We start from the raw sequence: 21,034 nt of genomic DNA, 5'->3' as shown, positions 1-21,034 counted from the left end.
CAAGCTTCAGAGGGTTAGCCGAGTTAGTCTGTAACAGGAAAAACTTAAACAACAAATAGTCTAGCGGCACCTTAAAGACTAATAAAACATGTAGATCTCAAGCCTCTAGTGCCCACAAAAGCTCATGATACCATCTACATGTTTTGTTAGTCTTTAAGGTACTGTTTTTACTGTTGAGAGGCATTAATATTTGCACTTTGGTTTCCCCGTGTGAAAAGCTAATGCACTAACCTTGCCTTTTTGGCCTAGCTAATACATGAATGTGATACATATCTGGTCTTTCAACTTAATAGTTTCCTAACTTTATTATTATTGGTATTATGGCAGCACATAGTGTCTAATTTTTGAAATCATCATGCAAATAGAGTAAAAGAGGGCTTGTGTGCTCAAGAACTTACAATCTAAGCAGCTAAGATAACATATCAGGGAAAAGGACATAAAATATGTGCTTGAGGATAAACTGAAGAGACAATTTTTCATATGCGAGCACTGGCCTTCGCCCATTAAATTCCCCTACTTTCTCCTATCCCACTCCTAGCAATTTAGCTTAACCCCTTGCACTGTTTCCCAAAACTTTCTTGGGTCTCTTGTGATGGATCTTGTATGCAGTTTGACTAGAACCTTTCCTCATGCTGCTATTCTCACTGCTTAGCATTCCATGCTATTCTCACTGCCTCTGATCAGCACTCCATGTTTTACAGAGCAAACAGGTCAGCCAGGAGAAGAGCCACCTGCTTACTGAGCTAAATAATGTTTAATTCCATCAAGGAAGAGGGGTGGCTTGATGTTTGCCTAGTATAAAATGGTTTTCTTGTTTTTCAGAGCAATCACTCTGGAATAAATCTTGTGAAATATCAGGTACAATCAAAGTTTTTAGACATACATTAAGGCCTCCAATTCTACAAACCCTACTGCACCTGCTTAAATTAGCACATTGACTGACAACTCATGCTTAAAATTAAGTATGCCCATAAGTGTTTGTAGAATCAGGACCTGAATGAGTGCTGTAACTGCTGTCTTGGAGGTTAGATTTTTTTTTTGTAAGGATATCTGTTCAAAAAACTCTCTCATGCCTAGAAACTCTATAGCTGCATCTTAGAGGAGAGCAGAGAAACACTGAATAATAGCAAGAGCTTTTTCTTGCCTTATTCAAACACTCCTACCCGAACAAAAGACATATTGTACGTGAGCTGTACTTAGAACTTGCTGAGATTTCTTTCCAGATGAATTTGAGAGAGTATTTTTCGTAGGCTGCTGAAGAGTCTTGTCGCAAACAGCCTACTGCTGGCCCCCTTACTAAAGTACCGTTGCAGATTTCTTAAGCAGAGCGGATGTTGGCCTCTGAGTCAGTCCTCACTAGTAAAGGTCTGTTTGGGAAGAACACTTTTCAAAAATAAATCAGCTCTTGAGTTTAGTGGCTCCTTGGTGTTCACCAAATAAACTTTGCAAACAAACTAGGGATGTTTGAGGGTAAACAACTATTTAACGGATAAGCAAATGTTTGTTGATTAATGGTGTCAGTTACACTCAGCAAAGCGCCTCCCCGGCGGGCAAGATCTGCTAGCTCCACTGCTGGAAAGGTGGCTTCATTGCCGCAGGGACGCCCCCTTCCCACGAGTGGAGCTGGGCTGGTGGCCCCCTCCTGGGGTGGCTGAGCCCGCAGTGCGGGTAACCGGGCAGCCACAGATTTTCAGCAGTTACACCAGTTACCCTATTACATGATTTTTAACATTCCTAGAACAAACAAATTTGACGGGAGGAACCCAAACAAAATCTTTGGGTGAGAGTTGGCTCATCTTTCCAGGGAGGAAAAATGCTGCTCCTCCTGATGTCATGCAGTATTTTGGAATTGTGTGCAGAAAATTATGCACTTAGGCCTGAGACATGCCATAGGGCTGGTAATATCTTTTATTGGACCAACCCGCACTCCTCCTAATATCCTGGGAGTGACACAGCTGTAATCATGCTGTACACGTCTGTCCCTCCTATACCACTGTAAGTGGAGTGTGAAATCTGAACTTTTAAGAGCGTTGCGAATAAGCATTCACTGTGCACAGGCAGTGGCACTCACGGTTGTACCCTCTGAAACTGTCTAGCCAGTGCCTGCGGTTAGTGACTTATACATTGCATAGCTAAGTAGGGTATTCCTCTGCTGGTAGTGGGAGCCCTGACTGCTTTTTAGCAAATGGCAGCTGCTTATTTTTTAAATTTCAAAGCAGATTTTCAGCTCACTATGGAGTCACTCTCAGTTTCCACAAAGAAAACAAATGCACATCAAGAACATGGCACCAGATTCTGTACCCGTGGCTTCTTTGCAGAATGACTTCTCTACTGACACAGAGTCAGCACAGCTGGGCCCTGTACCAACTGCCCTCTGTATCCGTGTCAGGCTGGGAGAGTGGGGTGTTGGCATATGTGGCTGTTTGGCCAACTCTCAGCTGGCATATGGCCTAACAGGGACCGTAGCCAGTTGGTGTTCTAGTTTATGTAGGTCAGGCTGCAGCCAGAAATCCAATGCCTTTCCCTCCCTGTCATTCTGGTGATCCCCAGCTCAGTGGTGCTCGGTGCTGCCTTAAGGGCAGGGGACTAGACTTGATGACTTCTTGAGAACCCTTCCAGTTCTAGTGTTCTATGATTCTATGTACCAAGGGAAATAGAGGTAACAGAATGAGGCCCATAGTGATTTGAAGAAACATACATTATAAAGTAACCACAAACCAATAAAGTATTAACCTACCATTAAATTCTTAACATGGGTCTTCAGCTGTGATAAACTAGAGTGTGCATCCATTGACTTTTCCACATAGGAGAAGATTATCAGATGAGTCATCTATTGTCCCATAAAAATTCTGATTAGACAATGTTTAGGTAGTGTATGGGAATGGGACCACTTGCAATGTGAGCTGCAAGTACAAGAGGGAACATCTGGGGAAGTTATCTGGAAGTATCAAATACAAATATTCAGCGCACAGCTGCGCAAACAAAAATATGTTTAATTGCATTATATATATTGATCTACAATTGTTGTTAAAAAAATGCTTCTGTATAACTTATCGTTCTTCAAGTTCTTTAAGCAGTTCATCAAAGTGAGTGATGTACCATTTGGCTTTCTCCTTTACTTGTTTCCTGATTACATTTCCTCCAAATCCAATGAAGCAATCCTAGCAAAACAAAAGTGAATAGGTTTGTATATTAAGTTTTCTACTAATGAAATGAGGATTTTCAGTGTAAATACATTAATTTTTTAAAAAAAGAATTAGTTGATCCTGCATGAACTATAACAAAAATCCCGAATAAAAAAGTCCCTTTCTGTGTTGCTGGGATGGATTTGATTAAAGGCTTGGAAATCCTGGAAATCAATGGGAATTTTGACAGTGAGATTGTTCACATGTGAGACTGAACTGAAAAATCTGAGGAAAATTCCCGTGACTTATGCTGCTACTGTACCTTGAACTCCTAACTGTCCAGAAGGAGTTCACAGTTGAATGTTTATGCACAATATCACAATTATACCCATGCTATTTTTTTAACTCCACTCACCTCATATGACATAACAAAAGCAATCATTAACTAATGGCTCAAATCATTAACCGAGAACAATCATTTCCAGAGCCTGAAATATCTAGATAAATGAAAATGCAACATTTAAACTTTCGCTTCTTGCTGTTTCATGAGATATTTAAGGCATTAAACAAATATTAATCTGGGATGGCAATGCATACGCTTGCTGCCAAGATGCCCACTGTTAGCATTACAGTAATAGACTTACACAAATGCTGGCGCTTGGAACTAGAATCACACATGTTCCTTATACCACAGTGTGAATTTTATGGTATTTAGGGACCACATTCCAGGCTCCCATTAAAGTACATGTTTCCTGATTCTAGCAACGTGCCTGACTATAATAGCAGATTGCAAATTAGAGCCACACCTACTGTAAAATGCTACTTTTTTTGTTGTATTTTAACTTTGTTTAAATTATTCTTAGTTGTGTGAGAGCTCCCATGTCCAGGGGGTGGCCGGTGTCTGCTCCATTCCTAGGAGAAATTACTTCTGGTGCAAAAAAGTATCTTGATGCCCACCCCACTAAGCTATCAGACTAACATTCTTGTTCTGCTAGTATCAGGCACCATGAGCACCAGAAGGATGCAGAACCATGGCTCCAAAACACCATAAATCAATGGATCTTGGCGAGGAATCTGTGTAGGAGAACCATGATACTAACACTAAAAGCAGGAATCACAGTGCAACTGTGACAAAAGATATGGCTTTATTGTGTGTGGGGGGGGGGGTGCGCACATGCAATGCTTTTAAAAGGATAAACGATACCAACGAAAGGATTGTAAACCTGAAGGTGCTGGCCACCATCTAAAAGGCAGGTAGAGAGCTGAACACTATAATCTAGACCAGCTGGATGGCATTATGGTTGGACTGGCGGGTTTTTGGGAGATTTCTGAATGAGTGTGTTTGGCTAGCTGTCGCTGGGAGTCTGTTCCAAGAGCAGTATGAAGGAAGGCAAGGAGCTGGAGTGAGTCAAGGAACCAAAGAGAGCTGTCAGAAGAGAAGTTTGGGTGAGATATAGGAAGATTGATAGTGTAAGGTTATAACAGGTTATGATGATCTTTCTTTTCAGGTTCTTGCACTGGGGCTGGAGATGCAGGGACGTGATGACTTCAGCTGGAGGTGTGAATGTTTGCTGCACTGCTGACAAGCATTAAGATCTTAGAAGGCTCTGCCAGCTCAAATGGCACAATGAAGAGACAGACTCGTGTGTATGTGTACGCACGTGTGCAAGTGAAAGAGAGAAACCCAGACTGAAAGGGGTACATGAGTGAATGGCCTGAATTCTTGCTCCATCCCGAGGTGACCCCACTGTTTCCCTGCCTGCTGACACAGGGAGGTGAATGCCCTTTGGTACACCTCCCTCTTGGAGTGGGTCAGGGCTTTTGCTGCTACAAATAGCCCTCAAGATACTATTTCAGAATATATCAAAAGGCATCTACCGATCCCCCTTAAATTCTGTGTAACAGTCAAACAGATATATTGCTTTAGATAGACAAGAAAGCATTTGCTTTAGTTATATAGGAAAGCATTTCTTTAAAGGGGAAATCCAGTTCTTGGCTACTCACAGCAGGGGGGCATGCCTCCATGTCTGTAGCTCCATCTCCAATCATAACTACCTTCTTAAAGTGAAACTGTTCCTTCAAGTGGCTGATAACCTTTCCTTTTCCACCTGACTCAGCTGTTGGTTGTGTCTCATCAAACCCTGCATATTCGCCTGAAAGCATATGAGGAGGAAGATTTAGATACATGAGCTGTGTGTGCAATTGCTTCAACAGGCTGCAGGAAAGACACCAATGAACTTATGTTGAAGTGCTAAGAAAAGGCAAAAAAATCACAAATTCACAGCTTCAGTGGGCCAAGTTCTACCCGGAGATACAATGCTATAATTCAGGAATGACCCCCCATTAAAATCAGTGGTGTAAGTAAAAGTAATGAGCCCTACTGAACCAATTCTGCTCAGTTACACTATTGTGAAATCCAGAACAACTCCACTGAAGTCAGCAACTCCACTGAAGTCAGCAACTCCACTGAAGTCAATAGAATTACTCAGGAGCTACCTGAGTTTCTGAAAGCAGAAACTAAAAGATTGATACTAGTATTACTGAGCTTCAAAGCAGTCACCGTGTTGTTTCAGGCCAATTCCACAAGTCAAATACACAGGAAAGTGTTGGAAATTAACATCATTTACAAGTTTGGGAACCGTCACAAAGGCATGAATAAAGTCATTGCCTGGCTAGCTCACCTTCCACATCCTAATGACTTAACCGATCAACCAATGAGTACTTAAGAACAACTTGTACCTTCTCTATCAGCTTCATATTACTTGAACACTCTAATTCAGTGGTTCCCAAACTTTTCGGCATCACATCCCCTTTCTGATTTTTGAGAAACCCTCATGCTTCCCCCCTCCCAAAAAAATAGCAGCAAAACTTGGGGTGGGATTGACGGGTGTGTTTGTGGCTGGGTCGCCTCATGCCCCCCATGAAGTTCTTCACTCCCCCTAGTTTGGGAACCCATGCTCTAATTCATTATTTTTTCCTCTTCCTTTCTCCTGTCCCCCCCTCCCCCCCACCACCATCCCTTATTTATTTTGGAACTGGATTAATACTTCATTCATCTGAGGAAGTAGGTTGTGCCCACAAAAGCTTCATGATACCATCTATGGGTGTGTCTAGACTACATCCCTTTTTCGGTAAAGCGATGTAAATTAAGTACATCAATATTGCAAATGAAGCTGGGATTTGAATTTCCCGCGCTTCATTTGCATAATGGTGGCCGCCGCTTTTTTTCGAAACAGGGCTTTTTCGAAAAAACCCCAGCAATTTAGACAGGGATCTTTTGAAAATAAAACCCTTTTTTGAAAGATCCTGTACTCCTCCAAAAATGAGGTTTAACTGGATCTTGTGAAAAGGGTTTTATTTCTAAACTGCTGGGTTTTTTTTTAAAAAGCCCCGTTTCAAAAAAAAGCGGCAGCCGCTATTATGCAAATGAAGCACAGGAAATTCAAATCCCGGCTTCATTTGCAATATCGATGGGCCTTATTTACATCCCTTTGCCAAAAAAGGGATGTAGTCTAGACATATCCTACATGTTTTTGTTAGTCTTTAAGGTGCTGCTAGACAATTCGTTGTTTTTTAAGTTTTTCTAGTATTACTGAGAGAGTCTTTAACCTTGACTTGAAATGTTATCAAACCACAGCAAGAATGTAAAAGAATGTGACTTTCTGTGCCTCAACTGCCATACGCAGCAGCTCTAACATTTGCTTCTTTGTCCTAATACAGCCCAAAGTGGGGAAAACAAACGTATTGGATCTTTTATTCTAGATACACAATGGACAGAACCAGCTACTATTATAACTAGGCTGTTACCCATGCTTGTTTCTTTATCCTAGCATGTTCTGTTGTCTCAGGGAAAACAAGGGCTTCCAAAGAACATTTCATTCAGCCAGAAATAGTTTTGATTGGATTTGTTTTGTTTGAAGGAGAGAGGGGAGTTCTGGGAAAAGAAGGGGTTGTTTTTTTGGTGGAGGGACAGATGGAGGCGAGCGAGTGCTGGTGAAAGTTGCCAGCCTGCAACCCAACAATTTGAAGTTGTCCATCTTCAGAACAGCCTACACCCCAGAGATGACAGTGAAAGAGGAAGAAGAGGGCTCACAAATTCCTTGCCTGGGTCTATAGCCGAACCAGTACTGAGAGGAAGCAGGCTGGGTATAACCTTGGCTGTAAAGCCACTACTGGAACTCGTGCTTCATTTCTTTCTTACATCTTACATTACTTTTAAAATACGTATCTCACCAGACTACTTTAACCCTGACCTCTTCAAGGGGAGTCTGGGCAGTTCAGTTTCTATGTCTCTTTCCTAGGCCCGTCAGTTAAGACAGCCAACAAGTGCCACTTGTGATGACAATATTTATAATGTGAACACACACAAAAACTGAGAACCATCAACCTCAGTTCAGAGAGGCCATTCATAGAAGCAAAATGCTCATATTTCATTGTGCTGATTTTCCATTCAATTCTTAAGCCCACTACCCTACTTCAGTTGGAAGTGAAATGGTGACATTCATTAGTAGAAAAAAGAGCCATCAATGACTTCTTACCATTAAAGTAAAATTTCAGTCTATTGGCAAACACGTTTGTTGTTGGAATGTTCACTTGTAAAGCGACATGCTCCACAATGCTCTGAAACCCTCCGGATATTAAGAAGACTTGGATACCTCGCTGATGAAGCCTGCTCACCAGCTCCCTTATAGGAAAAGAAAACACAACAACAGCCCTGAATAGCTGGCAGGCTCAAGAAGTAGCAGAATCCCAACTACGTTGTTCAGTAACAAAGCTGACTACAATTTGCATTATCGTTTTTCATTTCAGAGGAGTACTGGAGTTCAATACCATACTCGTTACAATCTTTGACTTTCCCTTCTTCCTTCAGCATGTATGAAAGGAGCTGTAACAAGTCTGTATTATAGTGAGACCCAGACTGCCAATTAGTTACTCAGGGTATGTCTACACTACCCTCCTATTTCAAAATAGGAGGGTAATGTAGGCATACCGCAATTGCAAATGAAGCCCAGGATTTGAATTTCCCAGGCTTCATTTGCATAAGCCGGGCGCCGCCATTTTTAAATCCCGGCTGGTTCGAACCCCGTGCCGCGCGGCTACACGCGGCACGAACTAGGTAGTTCGAACTAGGGAACTGTTTATATCTTTTTGACCCTCAGGTCAATCCCAGTAAACAAATAAGATCATATCCAGCCCAGAAATTCTCTTGAATGTGGGAATAAGACCATCAACAATATGTAAGAAATAAAGGTGCTTGAGTCCCTAGCACCAAGTTGCACAGAGAATGTGCTTAAAGTTTTCTAAAGCACAAACAGGTCTTTTAGAATCACTGATCCTGAGCTGTTAGAGGGATAGCCATATTGCAAAGTGGGTTTTTGTGTATAAAAGCTTATGCCCAAATACATCTGTTAGTCTTTAAGGTGCCACAGGACTCCTCATTGTTTTGACCCCAAGCTGTGTCTTTTGCTGGAGAGTTCCTAAGGAATATTTGACTGCAATTGCCTTCCTCCAGAAAAAAGCAGTAGCTGCAGAAAAGGAATCCGCTAAAGCTGAATTGAAGACAAAAGAGTTTCACACTCAGTCCATGGGACAATGGGAGTTGAAGGCACTCAACACCTGGAAGGAACCCTAAAACTAAAGACCAACAAAAGCAAAGCAGCAGAAATGGGAGCCAGGGAGGCAGTGCTAGAACATAGCCAGGAAAGTGCAGAATTAAATATGTTTGAAGAGCAATGGGGGAGGATAAAAAGGAAGAGGGTGAGTGAGACTCATGTGATTCCAAACAAGGACACAAATGCTGTTTGTGGTCTTACTGTCCCTGCAGAGAGAGAAAATCTGTGTTTCAGTCAAGGAGAAGAAAACACAGATTCTCAAAACACTCTTAGGTATTGTAGAGCTAGAGCCTTGCTAAAGCTAAGGCTAACAGGACAGTTTTCTAGCCTTTGCTTCGCCGCTTACTGCATTGTTTGGGATGGGGGGTGGGGACCTGTCCGGTTGAAATGGGTTATACTTACTCTGAGCCCCGATTTCTTTCAAACTTCATTTGTGACTTTAGCAGTGAATTGATACCCCTGAAGAATGGACTCCACTAGGCAGAGACAGTCCTGGGATGTGAAGGCTCTTTGCACTTCACAGGGTCAGAGTCTCTATTTTCAGATCATACATATCTCGAGTGACAGCAGGGAAATCAAAGGGTCTAGAGACACCACTTCTCGAGGTTACAGGACAGATCATTGTACGTAACCCTTCAGTCCATGCTCTATGTGCTGAGACTGCCAACGAGGATGCCTCTTGGTACCAACTGATACAGAGCTTGCTTTGAGGCAGATGCTCGTCCACAGAAATAGACTCCTCCCACTGTAACATCCCAATTTGAACATCACATACTATGGAAAAGCCAAGCCAGAAAATATTCAGGGCTAGCCCCCCTGGTGTAAATCCACTGACTTCATGCAGTTATGCTAATTTACACCAATTCAGCATCTGGCCATCTGTGGTTTTGGAAGGCTCATCGAAATGCATCTTACCTTATGCCTGGCGTGAGCTGAGGAGGATGTTCTGAAATTAATTTTTGCACTTGTTCCCAGGAGGGACGAATGAGTCCTAGTCGTGCTGTTAAAGCAGCTTTGAATGTCACAGAGCCGCCCATAGCTCTCCGTGTCCTAAATTGAGATCCAAACAAATCAGTTATACTTGATAGAAGAAGATTTGTCACAGTGTGTGTGTCTAGACTACAGGATTTTTTCGAAAAAAGTAGCCTTTTTTTAAAAAAACTTCACCGGCGTCTAGAATGCAGCCACGTTCTTTTGAAAGTAAATCAGAAGAATGTGGCAGTTTTTTCAATCGCAGTAAAACTCATTTTACGAGGAATTAATGTCTTTTTTCGAAAGTACTAATTCAAAAAAAGGCGCTATTGAATGCAAACTGTGCATTTTCGAAAGCGAGTGTCTAGTCTCTCTTTTGAAAAAGTGGCTCACTTTTTCGAAAAATCTGCTTGTAGTCTAGATGCTCTCTTTCGAAAGAGATTTGTAGTCTAGACGTAGCCAAAGACTTTTAACTGAAGAGGAATTATTCAGACATTCCATTCGTTCTGATTCTAGGCTCTGTTGTATGCACATTCTAAAAAGGTATGAGCTGAGAAATTTGCACAATATTTAGGAACTGCTGCCAGATTTCAAATCCCCTCCAAAAATTTTGTGATGGTTCAGACCCACCTCTGTTTACAAATGAGCAAAGAAGGACCTCACCGTAACATGGCAGGATCACGTTACCTGACTGATATTATTGGGCAAAATACATAAGATGGGCAGCAAAAAGCTTTACAAAGAGCTGAAGCTAAACTAATGAGTTGTTGGTAACTCGACTAGAAGGTTTGTAAGGTATTTATCGACAGCATCCACAAACAGACACTTTCCCCAAGCTCAGTGGACGAGGATATTTGTTACTTCTAAAGATAATTGCTGTGAGTTGGAAGGCCCAGGAGGCAAAGCAGATAGGTAGCACTGCCAGAAAACCTCATTATGCTATACATGAACATGGATGAACCAGCTCTAAAATCTTTATTTCTCCACATTGGACCAGCATTCCTTAAGCAAGGACCTGATTTTGATCCCTAAGAAGTTAATGAGAGATTTGCAATTAGCGCCCAGGGTGCAAGATTGGACACTAGAATGGCCCAAAATGTATTTTCTTTCACAAAACAAGGCACCGCGCTGTGTTGCTGTTTTGCAAAGTTTAACAAAAAGTCCTTTAACAAAGCAAAGGCCTGGTGATCAATGGACAGATGCTCATTGATTTGAATGAATGTTGACTCAGACCCCATATATCCACAATTCCAAACAGTACATTATTCCAGTATTCATTTGATGCTATTTATTATTACTGTGATCCTGGATATCATTCCACTGGCCAGGGATAAAGCAGAGTCATGACTACTATTGATTGCTATGCACATTAAATAAATAAGCAAACACTGTACATACATTTCTGCTACAGCATCCCCAACTCCGCAGAACTTTGCCAGCTCATCAATTCCTTCTTCCTTGATGACTGTACTATCCACATCAAAGCACACTGCATCGGCATTGCGGAAGATTTCCTTCAGCTCCAAGAGGGAGGCCATCCTTCTGGGAACCTTTCTACTGTAAGAGAGGAGGCGAAGGTCTTTCCGACAATCATTGCACAATGTGTAACGTGTTGAGCCAAGACACTGAACTGTCACCTGCCAGCTAGTGCTGAATGCAGGCACGTAACCTGCTCTCATTAATGAGAGCGGGCAGCGATGGGTCCTGCCTCAGACGCTGATTTGCGGTGCCTGCCTGCTGGTGTTCCTTCTGAGTTCAAGGTCGGAGGTAAGCAGTGGAGATTTGGCCCTGCTGCTGACGCACTCTTGGCAGGGACATTTAATGAAATAACTCTCTGAATCCTAACTCTTCTGCAGGGATTGTGACACTAAATTCTATCTCACCTTCTCAGATCTAAGGGAACAAGACTCCTCACCCCAAAAACTTGTAGAAGGACATAGGATCAGCCCCCTTGTCCATCTAACCCTTGCCAAATGCTCCAGGGCATGATGCAAGAAATCAGTCAAGGATAAGTAGGGATTCATCTGTACAGAGGTGAAGTTTTGTATTCCTACTATAGGCCTGGTCTCAGTGAACTTGACCCAGCACATTAAGACATCAGTCACAGTGACATGACACAGCAACCTTTTCCCCAGAGGACTATGTTTAAAAATTAGACGTTGAAAGTGTCACTCAATCAGACCATCAGGGCACATAATTACTGCTGAAATACAATCTCTTTCCCTTTCTTTTGTATCTGTTCACTTGGCTGTGGTGGGCACAGTTCATTCTGCAGGTCAGATTTACAGTTGCATATTAAACAACATAAGACTTAAGCTATTACTCTAAGGCTGTGTCTACACTGGCCACTTATTCCGGAAAATCAGCCACTTTTCCGGAATAACTTGCCAGCTGTCTACACTGAATTTCTGGAAAAGCACTGACAATCTACTGTAAAACCACCAGTGCTTTTCCGGAAAAACTATGCTGCTCCGGTTCAGGCAAAAGTCCTTTTCCGGAAAACTGTTCCGGAAAAGGGCCGGTGTAGACAGCACAGATTTCTTTTCCGCAAAAAAGCCCCGATCGCGAAAATGACGATCGGGGCTTTTTTGTGGAAAAGCGTATCTACATTGGCACGGATGCTTTTCTGCAAAAAGTGCTTTTCCGGAAAAGCATCCTGCCAATGTAGACGCACTTTTTCCGGAAATACTTATAACAGAAAACTGTTCCGTTTTAAGCATTTCCGGAAAAGGGTGCCAGTGTAGACATAACCTAATTGTCTTGTACTTTTTCTCTGTATAGGCAAATCCAAGTTATAATTCCATATTTAGTCATTTGTATTTGGGAGAAATACTTTATACTTGCCCTGTACCTCAGATGTTGGGGCGGGAGTTGGCCTGATTTGTTTTGGGATTGTTTGCTTCCCAGTCACCTTGTCTTTTGCCTATACATCTGGGCATGTGATTTATCTTTCCAGGTGAAAGGAAAGTGCTGTGTCCTCTGGTGTCAGGTCACAAAGCTTCATCTTTTCTTTTCATCACATTCAACTGCATGCAGATTTGTTTGCCTCTTGTGTACTCCTCTATCTTTTGAAGATAAGACGTCCTACAGCCTCTTACAAAGGAGCCAGTTCCCACAGAAAAAATATTTCTTGACCTTTTAAAATACATGTTACACACGTGGGCTTTGATCACTATTGCTAATGGAGATGATGCTCTGAGCATCACACTCCCAGCCCATTAGAGCAAAAGATGTTTTGTCTGTGTAAGAAAATATTGGGCTCTGGGGATGGTTAAAACAAGTGCTGGTGCTTGGGAGTGAGGGTAATTAATTTTTAATTGTTTAATTTTTCCTGGATATTTTCCCCACTTCTGCCCAGCATGTCAGAAAACTGTCAACTACTTGGCTACTTTGCTTGCAGATATTCCTGCCTATATGATCTTGTGGTTAAGAAAGACTCAGCTGATTCAGTATTTGGATGGGAGACATCCAGAACTTATGCACAGTAGGTGATAGGTTTGGTACTAGATGAGAGACAACATTGCTGAATAGTTAGAGCAAGGGATTAGGAGTCAGGAAACGCTAGTCCTTATTTCCCATGCTGACAGTGCACCTCTGTGTGACTTTTGACAAGTCACCTTTATGTGTCTGAGGGATTGCATATTCAGAGTTAGTGCATTGCAAGCTTGGGTGTAAATCTACAGGGCACTTGCGTGCGTCACACTAATTGGCTGTGTGGGTCCTGCTGCCATGCTTTGACCTATTGCTGTTTCAAACTCTCTGTATAGACATGCCCTCAGCTCCCCAGTCTATAAAATGGGGATAATATTATTTGCCCACCCTTAGGTAGGGTACGAGTGTTCCCTGTAAACTGTACTTGGGTGGCCACCCAGAAGAGAATCAATATGCACTGTCCCTCACTCAGGGCAAACTGTCAACTTCAATCTATCCCTGAGGGCATAGCCTATACACACGTGGGAATACGGATAACATCAAGTACTTTTTCGTGATACATCACTTACACTTACGTCTTTGGATAAAGAACACCTAATATTACCATATTACGTGACCGTGGCCTGCAAAACAAACTTACCGCCATTATGCAGCTATAGAAAATAAACATAAACCTCCTTGCAATACTGGTTGGTACTAAGCTAAGATTTCTCAGTAGGTGGGTATGTCACTGAATTCCATCTTTACATTGGATCAGTCTTAACTTGAAATTGATTCCAAATCTGCCCAGTCATGCTGTTACTGGAAACTTTTGGAACAGAGTTGGAAACCCATATGCTGTGATGTGTGATTGTGCAATGAAATTTAAAAGAGCGTGTCCTCACATTTTGGGGACAGCATGCTGTTAAAATCTTTCTAGTCTGCAAAAAATTATGAAGTCCATAAAGAATTGAAATCTGAATATAGTTGCCAGTTTTAAAATTTGCCCTTGTAGACAAACATGTTGCATCGGAGTGGCATGATATTTGTGTTGTGGGTGTCTCAGTGCTGATCAATCCTTATGCAAAGTTCCCATGCTGCATTGTGAGAACATGAGATTGCATTGCAATATCACACTATGACATAATATCATCATGTGATGATACTGCATTGCCATGTGATGATAAAGTATCAGCCTGAAATATATTTCCGGATATACCACCTCAGAATGATAAGGGGAATGGGCTAGACAGAAACCCTGATCACCTGTGCCAACCAGGTTCTGCCTCTCCCTGGGATCAGCGCTTTCAATTTGCTCCTTTTCCTGGACACTCCCTGCTGTGCTATAGCCATTGCTGCTGGCCCTGATGGACTGGGATATAGGATGGAGATAAAAACACATGAAGGCCAGCTATGAAGCCACTGCTGTACTGAGATCAACGTTTCTCATCTTCTTTGGTCTGCAATCTGCAAAAACCATCCCACCACACACTACAGTTAGGATTTTGAGTCCCAGGCTAATTGTTGGGGCATTTTGTATTGCTGATCAAAAAGGTGGTGATGGAGGATTTGTAGGACAGGGCAGATGGTGCCTGAGGAAGGGAGGCTGGTTCTACTGCAGTGAGCGGCTTCTAAGTAGGTACAGCCAATGCTGCCAGAGTGGATGAGGGTTGACAGCTGAAATGGGGTTCTTTCTCTCCTGCCCTCCATGCCTGCTGAGCGCTAGGGCTAGGAAGCACCATTCCAAAGGGCTACAGAACCAGTTCTGCAGAATCTTGAAGCTACTTCCCTAGCCCTGGAATTGAAAGTAACAGGGACGTGGGTACATCACTGAGCTGTCCCATGACTGGTAATGGACAATAGGTGGCAGAGGGAGCAGTCACGGCATCAGCCCAAACTCCCTAAGCCCTCCTGACCCAGCGATTTTGTCATGCCAACCATGCACCCCTGGAGATCTACTTGTGGGTCATGCCCCATCCTTTAAAAAACATCTTGGAACAGAGCATAAGCATGTGGAAGGGGGAGGGGAGACACTGGAGGCAGGATAACTGACAGCTTCCATGAGCCCCATAGCAAGTTGGGGGGCAGCGCTGTGCTCCTTTAAGGGGCGGGGCCTTGGACAGTAGGGGCAGCCAGACCTCAGAACTACCCAGAGCATGGCATGCCCCACAGCCCTCAGAGCCACACAAAGTGTGCCATGCAGTGCTCCAGCAGCGATTTAAAAGGCCGTGGCTCCAGCCACTGCCTCAGTAACCGTGGTAGTGGCTGGGAGCTCCATATCCCTTTGACTCACTAGGTGGCCCAGGCCCCAGGACAACTGCCCCCTTCCTCCTCCCTGGGGCAGGCCTGACTGAAGAAAATAGACAGAGGTGGTTCCTAATCTCATTTTTCTCCAGTGCTGCCCCTTTCTCTCTGGCGGTTCCTCAGATGAGGTGGAGTTCAACCAGCCTGCGCAAGGAAGGAGTTAAACTTAAAAAACAACAAATAGTCTGGTAGCACTTTAAAGACTTAGAAAACATGTAGATGGTATAGGTTATTCACAAGCAAGTGATGTTTGGAAACACCTGAGGTGTATGAGATCTCAAAAAGAGTGGAAGGACAATGGGAAACTTAGTCAAATTTCCAAGAAGAGAAGAATGGGGAACTATCACATATGTCTGGCTTTACTCCAGAGGCTCTTGGTCCAAGAGGTTATGTAATCTAAGGCTTACAAAGATCAATTGCACTGAGAAAATAGAATCTACTAGGACAGATGCACTGAGGTTTGTGCAATCTAGACAGAAAAGGATTAATTACTACAACTAAAATCAGGTTGCCTATCTCCACATTAAAAATGCAGGAAAATCAAATTGGAAAAGCCTTTCTAGTATTTGAATTCTGGAAGGAAGGGTAGACTTCCAATTCTGTCATTTCAACTTTGGAAACATATCCACACAGCAAGCATTCATACAAGTGTGATAAGTGAATGGAAGAAGGTGGACAAAAAGGTGAAAGAAGAAAATAGGAAAGAGGAGAAGCCAGGGGAAATGGAGTGATTAGAGAAGAATTAAGAGAAGAGAGTAAAGGTTCAGAGAATCAGAAAGAAGAGCAAAGGAGAACAGTTACGGGAAAGGAAAGATAATGACGAAGAGAAAAAACTAAGGCTATGTCTACACTGCAGAGTTTTTGCACAAAAACAGTTATTTTTGCACAAAAACTCGTGGAGCATCCACACCTTGAGTGCATTTTTGCACAAGAAAATTTACAGTGAATCAATAGAACGGGTTTTTGTGGCATAGGTATTCCTCTTTCTACAAGGAATAACTCCTTTTTGTGCAAGAGCTCTTGCGCAAGAAGTTTTTGCGGAAGATAATGTGTCTCTCTCCATAGATTTCAGTTGCTGCTGGTTTGGTCTGCATGTTAGTCTGAGGCAAATCATTGAATCTCTTCTGTGTCTCAATTCCCCTATCTGTAAAAAGGGAATATAAATACCTACTTCACAAGATTGTTATAAGGCTTAATTCACAATGCTAGAAAAGCACTTTGAGCTCTCCAGCTAAAAGGAGCTATATTTGAGCAAATTATTACTAGTTGTAATTATATTAAAAGACCAAATAATAATCATAATTAAAAATAGTAACAGTGCTTGGGAGTTTTGGGTACATCAGGACTAAAGGACCCAGGCCTTCCTAACATTGAGTCTTCTTCAACTCCTTGATTTTCTGTTCAGTTTTTAAATCAATAGATGGGTTACTTGCTACTGTCAGTTGTGGTCTGACAGCAACACACAGCGGTAAATTGCTTTAAATGCTTTTTTTTTTAAATAGATGAGAAGGCAAAAATCAAATGGCATAGCTATAAACCTAGGACCCCCTCCCCAACAATGTGGGTAGTGTTTTCATCTCTTGGCAAAGTGATGATGATTCCCCTCTCTGGGATTGCATCATTCATTTATGCTCCTGTTGCAAACAGGCACCTCACTATCAGTGCATCTTGTGTGAGAGCACAATCATACCAACGACAAGAAATACCCAAAGGGTTCTGTGCAAACTAAGTCCATCACTAGTGTCTGCACTAGAAAACAAACTGGAAGCAAGATGAATATGAGCTTGCGGAGAGACATCCCCTTCTAAAAAGAAAGAAAAAAACCAATCCCGGCGACTTACAGTATTGTACTGCCCGTGGCTGCTGTGGCTGCTGCTGGAAACCTCCTGGCTGTGCAGGAAAAGAACTGATCAGTTGAGGGGATGGTTGATCACTTACAAACAAAGGCCAGGGCTGATCAGGAAGAAGATTGCATTTTCCAACAGCTCTTTATAATCTGCTGAGTACGCATGACTATTTTTAATCGTTACATGCCTGAAACTAGAGGTGTTCAGCTGTTTGCTGACAGACTTAGTAAAGAGAGGTGCAATCCTGCCCCCTTTGGAGGAGGAGCCCCTATAGCTCAGCCCTGCTAGCTCCCTGGTTGGCTAATGATGTACCGGCAGAGAGAGCAGGGCAAAGAGGGGCGGAGAATTGCTTCTGTCACGCTGTGCCACATAAATGTACAGTGTGAGAACCAACAAGCCTCGGCAAAATGAACACAAAACCACAAAGAGGTGGATGTAAGGATGGCAAGTGCAGAGGTCCAGGAGGGTTACTATGCCTTTTAACGCACAGGCGGGGGATAATTGCTACAAAGTCTGTCCCCTGCACTAAGGATAACGCTGTTTATATTTGTTAAAAAAAAAAAAAGAATTGTGGAAATAAACTGATTTACACCGGCTGAGGGTCTGATCTTTTACACTGTCCAGCTTGAACTGAATTAAAAGACACATGGTACCAAAATGATGTCAGAAATATTGGCCTATCTGAAGATTAATGTAGCCCCCTTCCCCTCTAGGCTGGACCTTTCACTAAATTATCTTGACCAATTCAAACCTACAGTTCAGATGAATTTGTTTTAAAAGGATTTGACAGGCCAGTGTTACAGTGTACATATTACACATGAACACGGAAACATAAGAAGAAATTTTGAGGTGTGTGTGGAGTTTTGGGGACAGATCCTCAGCTGATGTAAAGTGAGGTAGCTGCCATGGAATCTGGCCCTTTGTGCCAGGCCTTCCGTAAGCCAAAATTGCCAGTGATTATTTTTCTGAATAGAAAAGTTAGATCTGCAGAGTCTAGAACATCTCGTTTAAAAGGGTTTGGGATGCATTTTAGTGACAAATGAGTTAGTACTGAGAAACTGAAGAGCTGAATTCAGTGGGATTACTGACGGTCATAAAGTTAAGCACATGCCTAAGTGCCTTGCTGTATCAGGACTAAAAAGCTGCTCAGCATCTTGCAGGATCAAACCTCAACCTTTATACCTATATACATTTGAGGTGGCTCTAGTTAAATGAGTGTGGTCACTACAAATGTACACCATTTTTAACAAGTGTTGAAGCTAGCTAGTGTTTTATATTGGCATCATTTCTGTGGATTTTTCAATTATAATGGTTTCCAAAATTAGCGAACCCTGACGGTCTGCATGTGGCCCACAGGCTGCAGGTTGCCCACTACTGAGCTAGAGACTAGGTCTGCTAATCACCATGAATAAAAGTGCACATCAAAATATTTGCACGTGACACTTGGACTGTGGAATCCTTTGGGAGACAGTGTCAGAGATGCATGGAGGATTCAGGAGTCCGAAGTCTCCTTGGCAGAATATATGGGGACAGGGATTGCAAAAGTTATCTGTGCAGTATTTCTCCTGGCCTATAGCCAGACATACACACAACAGACAAACAAAATTAGAATTCCAGGGGTGCCCTCTGCTAGTACATTTTGAGATACCTAGTGCAATTTCCTGCATTTTGGAAATTTAATTCAAAAAAAGATGAATGCAATGATAAAGAAAGCCTACCTAGTATTTTTTATATGGGCTTCTTCACTAGAATAACTTGCCAGCAACTCAGCAAAACCACAGCGGTCCAGACATGCTGATATATTTCCCATTGATGCTCAGCCACCAACTGCATAAAAAAACAGTCAGTAACCAAAGAAGGTAGTCACCTCCCATTTGCATAGAAACTCTTGCGCTCCAAAACCTAACTCCATCATTCACAATCAGGTTTCCCCAAACTCCCTTATCCTGCTCTCTCTCTATCATCAGAATACTATTGCAAGTAGTTCTTCTAAGGGCGAAGTGTGTACACTGCAGGTGTAGTGCTTAGTCTAGACCTCTCTGTCATGAGCCCATCACCAAAGTAGTCCATCATTATTGACTATCAGACTGGAGATCCTCTTGTGAGGTAGAATGACACCTCACTCACTCTCACAGCTTCCTCTCTGATGCATGGATGGACATACCATACATCAGCCCTACACCTGGGATAGTTTACATCTCTCTGTAATGGCAGCATGTTGCAGTGGCTGGAGTGGAAAGTTGCAGGAGCTGCTGCCTCTACAATGTGCTTATCTTGAATTGGGAATTATAAAGGGGTGCTTGTTTTCTTTCCTGGCTGTATGGACACACAGGACCACCACCTTACCTATAGCTAGACTCACTGATGGCAGAGGCACCTAACTACATTTGATAATGTGGTATCTGCAATCACAATGGAGGTATCCATGTATCATGGAATCATTTCAAGGATGCATTATATCATGATATTTCAATGAGCAATATTATTCCAATGGCACCTGTCTCTTCTTTTGGATCCCTTATATGGAGAGATCTGAAGGCCCAAGGAATTAAGTGTCTTGCCTATGGTCACAGAGAACGTCCATGGCAAGACCAGGGAATTGCAAAGAAGTCTCCCTCATTCAACGATAGTCCTCCAATCGTTAGGCCATCCTATCTCTCCCAATGAAAGTTTATAGCTCATGTATGTATGAATGTTAGCTACTCCGTTCAGAAGTTTGTGCCTTCTATTGTGACTAGTCTCACTGAGGACAGACCAGATTTTCAAAGGTATGTAGACACCCAAAGATGCAGAGAGATGCCTAAGGCCAATGAGAGTTAGACACCTAGGGCTTTTTGAAAAATACATTAGGTTTTCCATCTGCATCTTTAGGTGTCTAAATACCTTAAAAATCTGGGTTACTTCAAAAAATAATTCCACTGAGGATGGAGGCGGGAATTTTTAAAGGATCCTAAGTGAATTAGGTTCCTAACCAGAGGGGGTTCCTAACTCCCTTTGGCACTATTGAAAAGTTAATCTGTAGACTTTTCTATCATGAACACCCCACTGAGGACATTCAGTCTTGCCTGCTCTCGTGATTTTATTGCAAGGACTCAAGTCTTGCAGTATTTGTTGTTTTTCTTAAAACCCCAGCTCCCGAAGTCCTGTGATTACCTGAGAATGTCAGCCTTTACCCCTAAAACAATCAAGTTTCAAGTCTTCATATTCACATAGCATGTGAAGTAAGAGTGCAGGGAGGTGCTGCAGCACCCCCAGGTTTTGCACCCAGCACATGGGCCAGCCCCACTGAATTATTTACATAGGAGTGGAAAATAAGAGTGCAGGGGGCTTTGTCTGTCCCCGGTCCTGGCTTACTGGTGGTCCCCATGGGGTCCAACCAGGCCTCTAAGGTCCTGCCAACCTCACTGGCTTTGCCCCTCCCTATGGTGTCACACTGCCTGCTAGCCTGACAGGCTCCACCAGTCATTGGGGTCCTATTGCCTGCTGACCCCGCCCCTGCATCCACATCCCACCAGCCCTGGCTGTCCTGGTATCCATGCCACCAGACCTGGAGGCTCTGTGACAGCCCAGGGTCCAGTAGCCAACCTGGGGTCTCAGCACAGGGCTCAGCCTCTGCCCCCAGCCAGCAGCAGTCTAACAGCCTCGCCAGGCTACTGACAAAGGCGGGAAGGGGCCCTGCTCCATGGCCTTGGACAGGGCAGGGCCCTGGGAAGAAGGGGAGAGGCTGGAGCTAAGCAGCCCTCAGGGCTGCCTGGAGCAAGTG

At 43.0% G+C, this 21,034-nt stretch overlaps 1 protein-coding gene across 2 annotated transcripts; it reads right to left on the bottom strand.

The window, feature by feature from the left end:
- Positions 1–2,960: 2,960 nt before the first annotated feature.
- On the bottom strand, positions 2,961–17,510 carry PSPH (phosphoserine phosphatase). 2 transcript variants are annotated; one of them, XM_006113101.4, is made up of 6 exons: positions 17,266–17,510; positions 11,108–11,266; positions 9,653–9,787; positions 7,664–7,809; positions 5,130–5,278; positions 2,961–3,161 (listed from the first exon to the last, which is right to left on the bottom strand). In XM_006113101.4, the coding sequence occupies exons 2-6, from the start codon at positions 11,245–11,247 to the stop codon at positions 3,051–3,053; spliced, it is 681 nt and encodes a 226-aa protein (XP_006113163.1). In that variant the 5' UTR covers positions 11,248–11,266; positions 17,266–17,510; the 3' UTR covers positions 2,961–3,050. The 2 variants fall into 2 exon arrangements, with proteins under 2 accessions (XP_006113163.1, XP_006113164.1); XM_006113102.4 differs by having other exon boundaries at positions 11,108–11,263.
- Between the last annotated feature and the right edge of the window lie 3,524 nt (positions 17,511–21,034).

Source organism: Pelodiscus sinensis, chromosome 21 (genome assembly GCF_049634645.1).
Source record: "Pelodiscus sinensis isolate JC-2024 chromosome 21, ASM4963464v1, whole genome shotgun sequence".
Classification (NCBI taxonomy): Eukaryota; Metazoa; Chordata; order Testudines; family Trionychidae; genus Pelodiscus; species Pelodiscus sinensis.
This window is presented reverse-complemented; position numbering and strand designations above follow the sequence as displayed.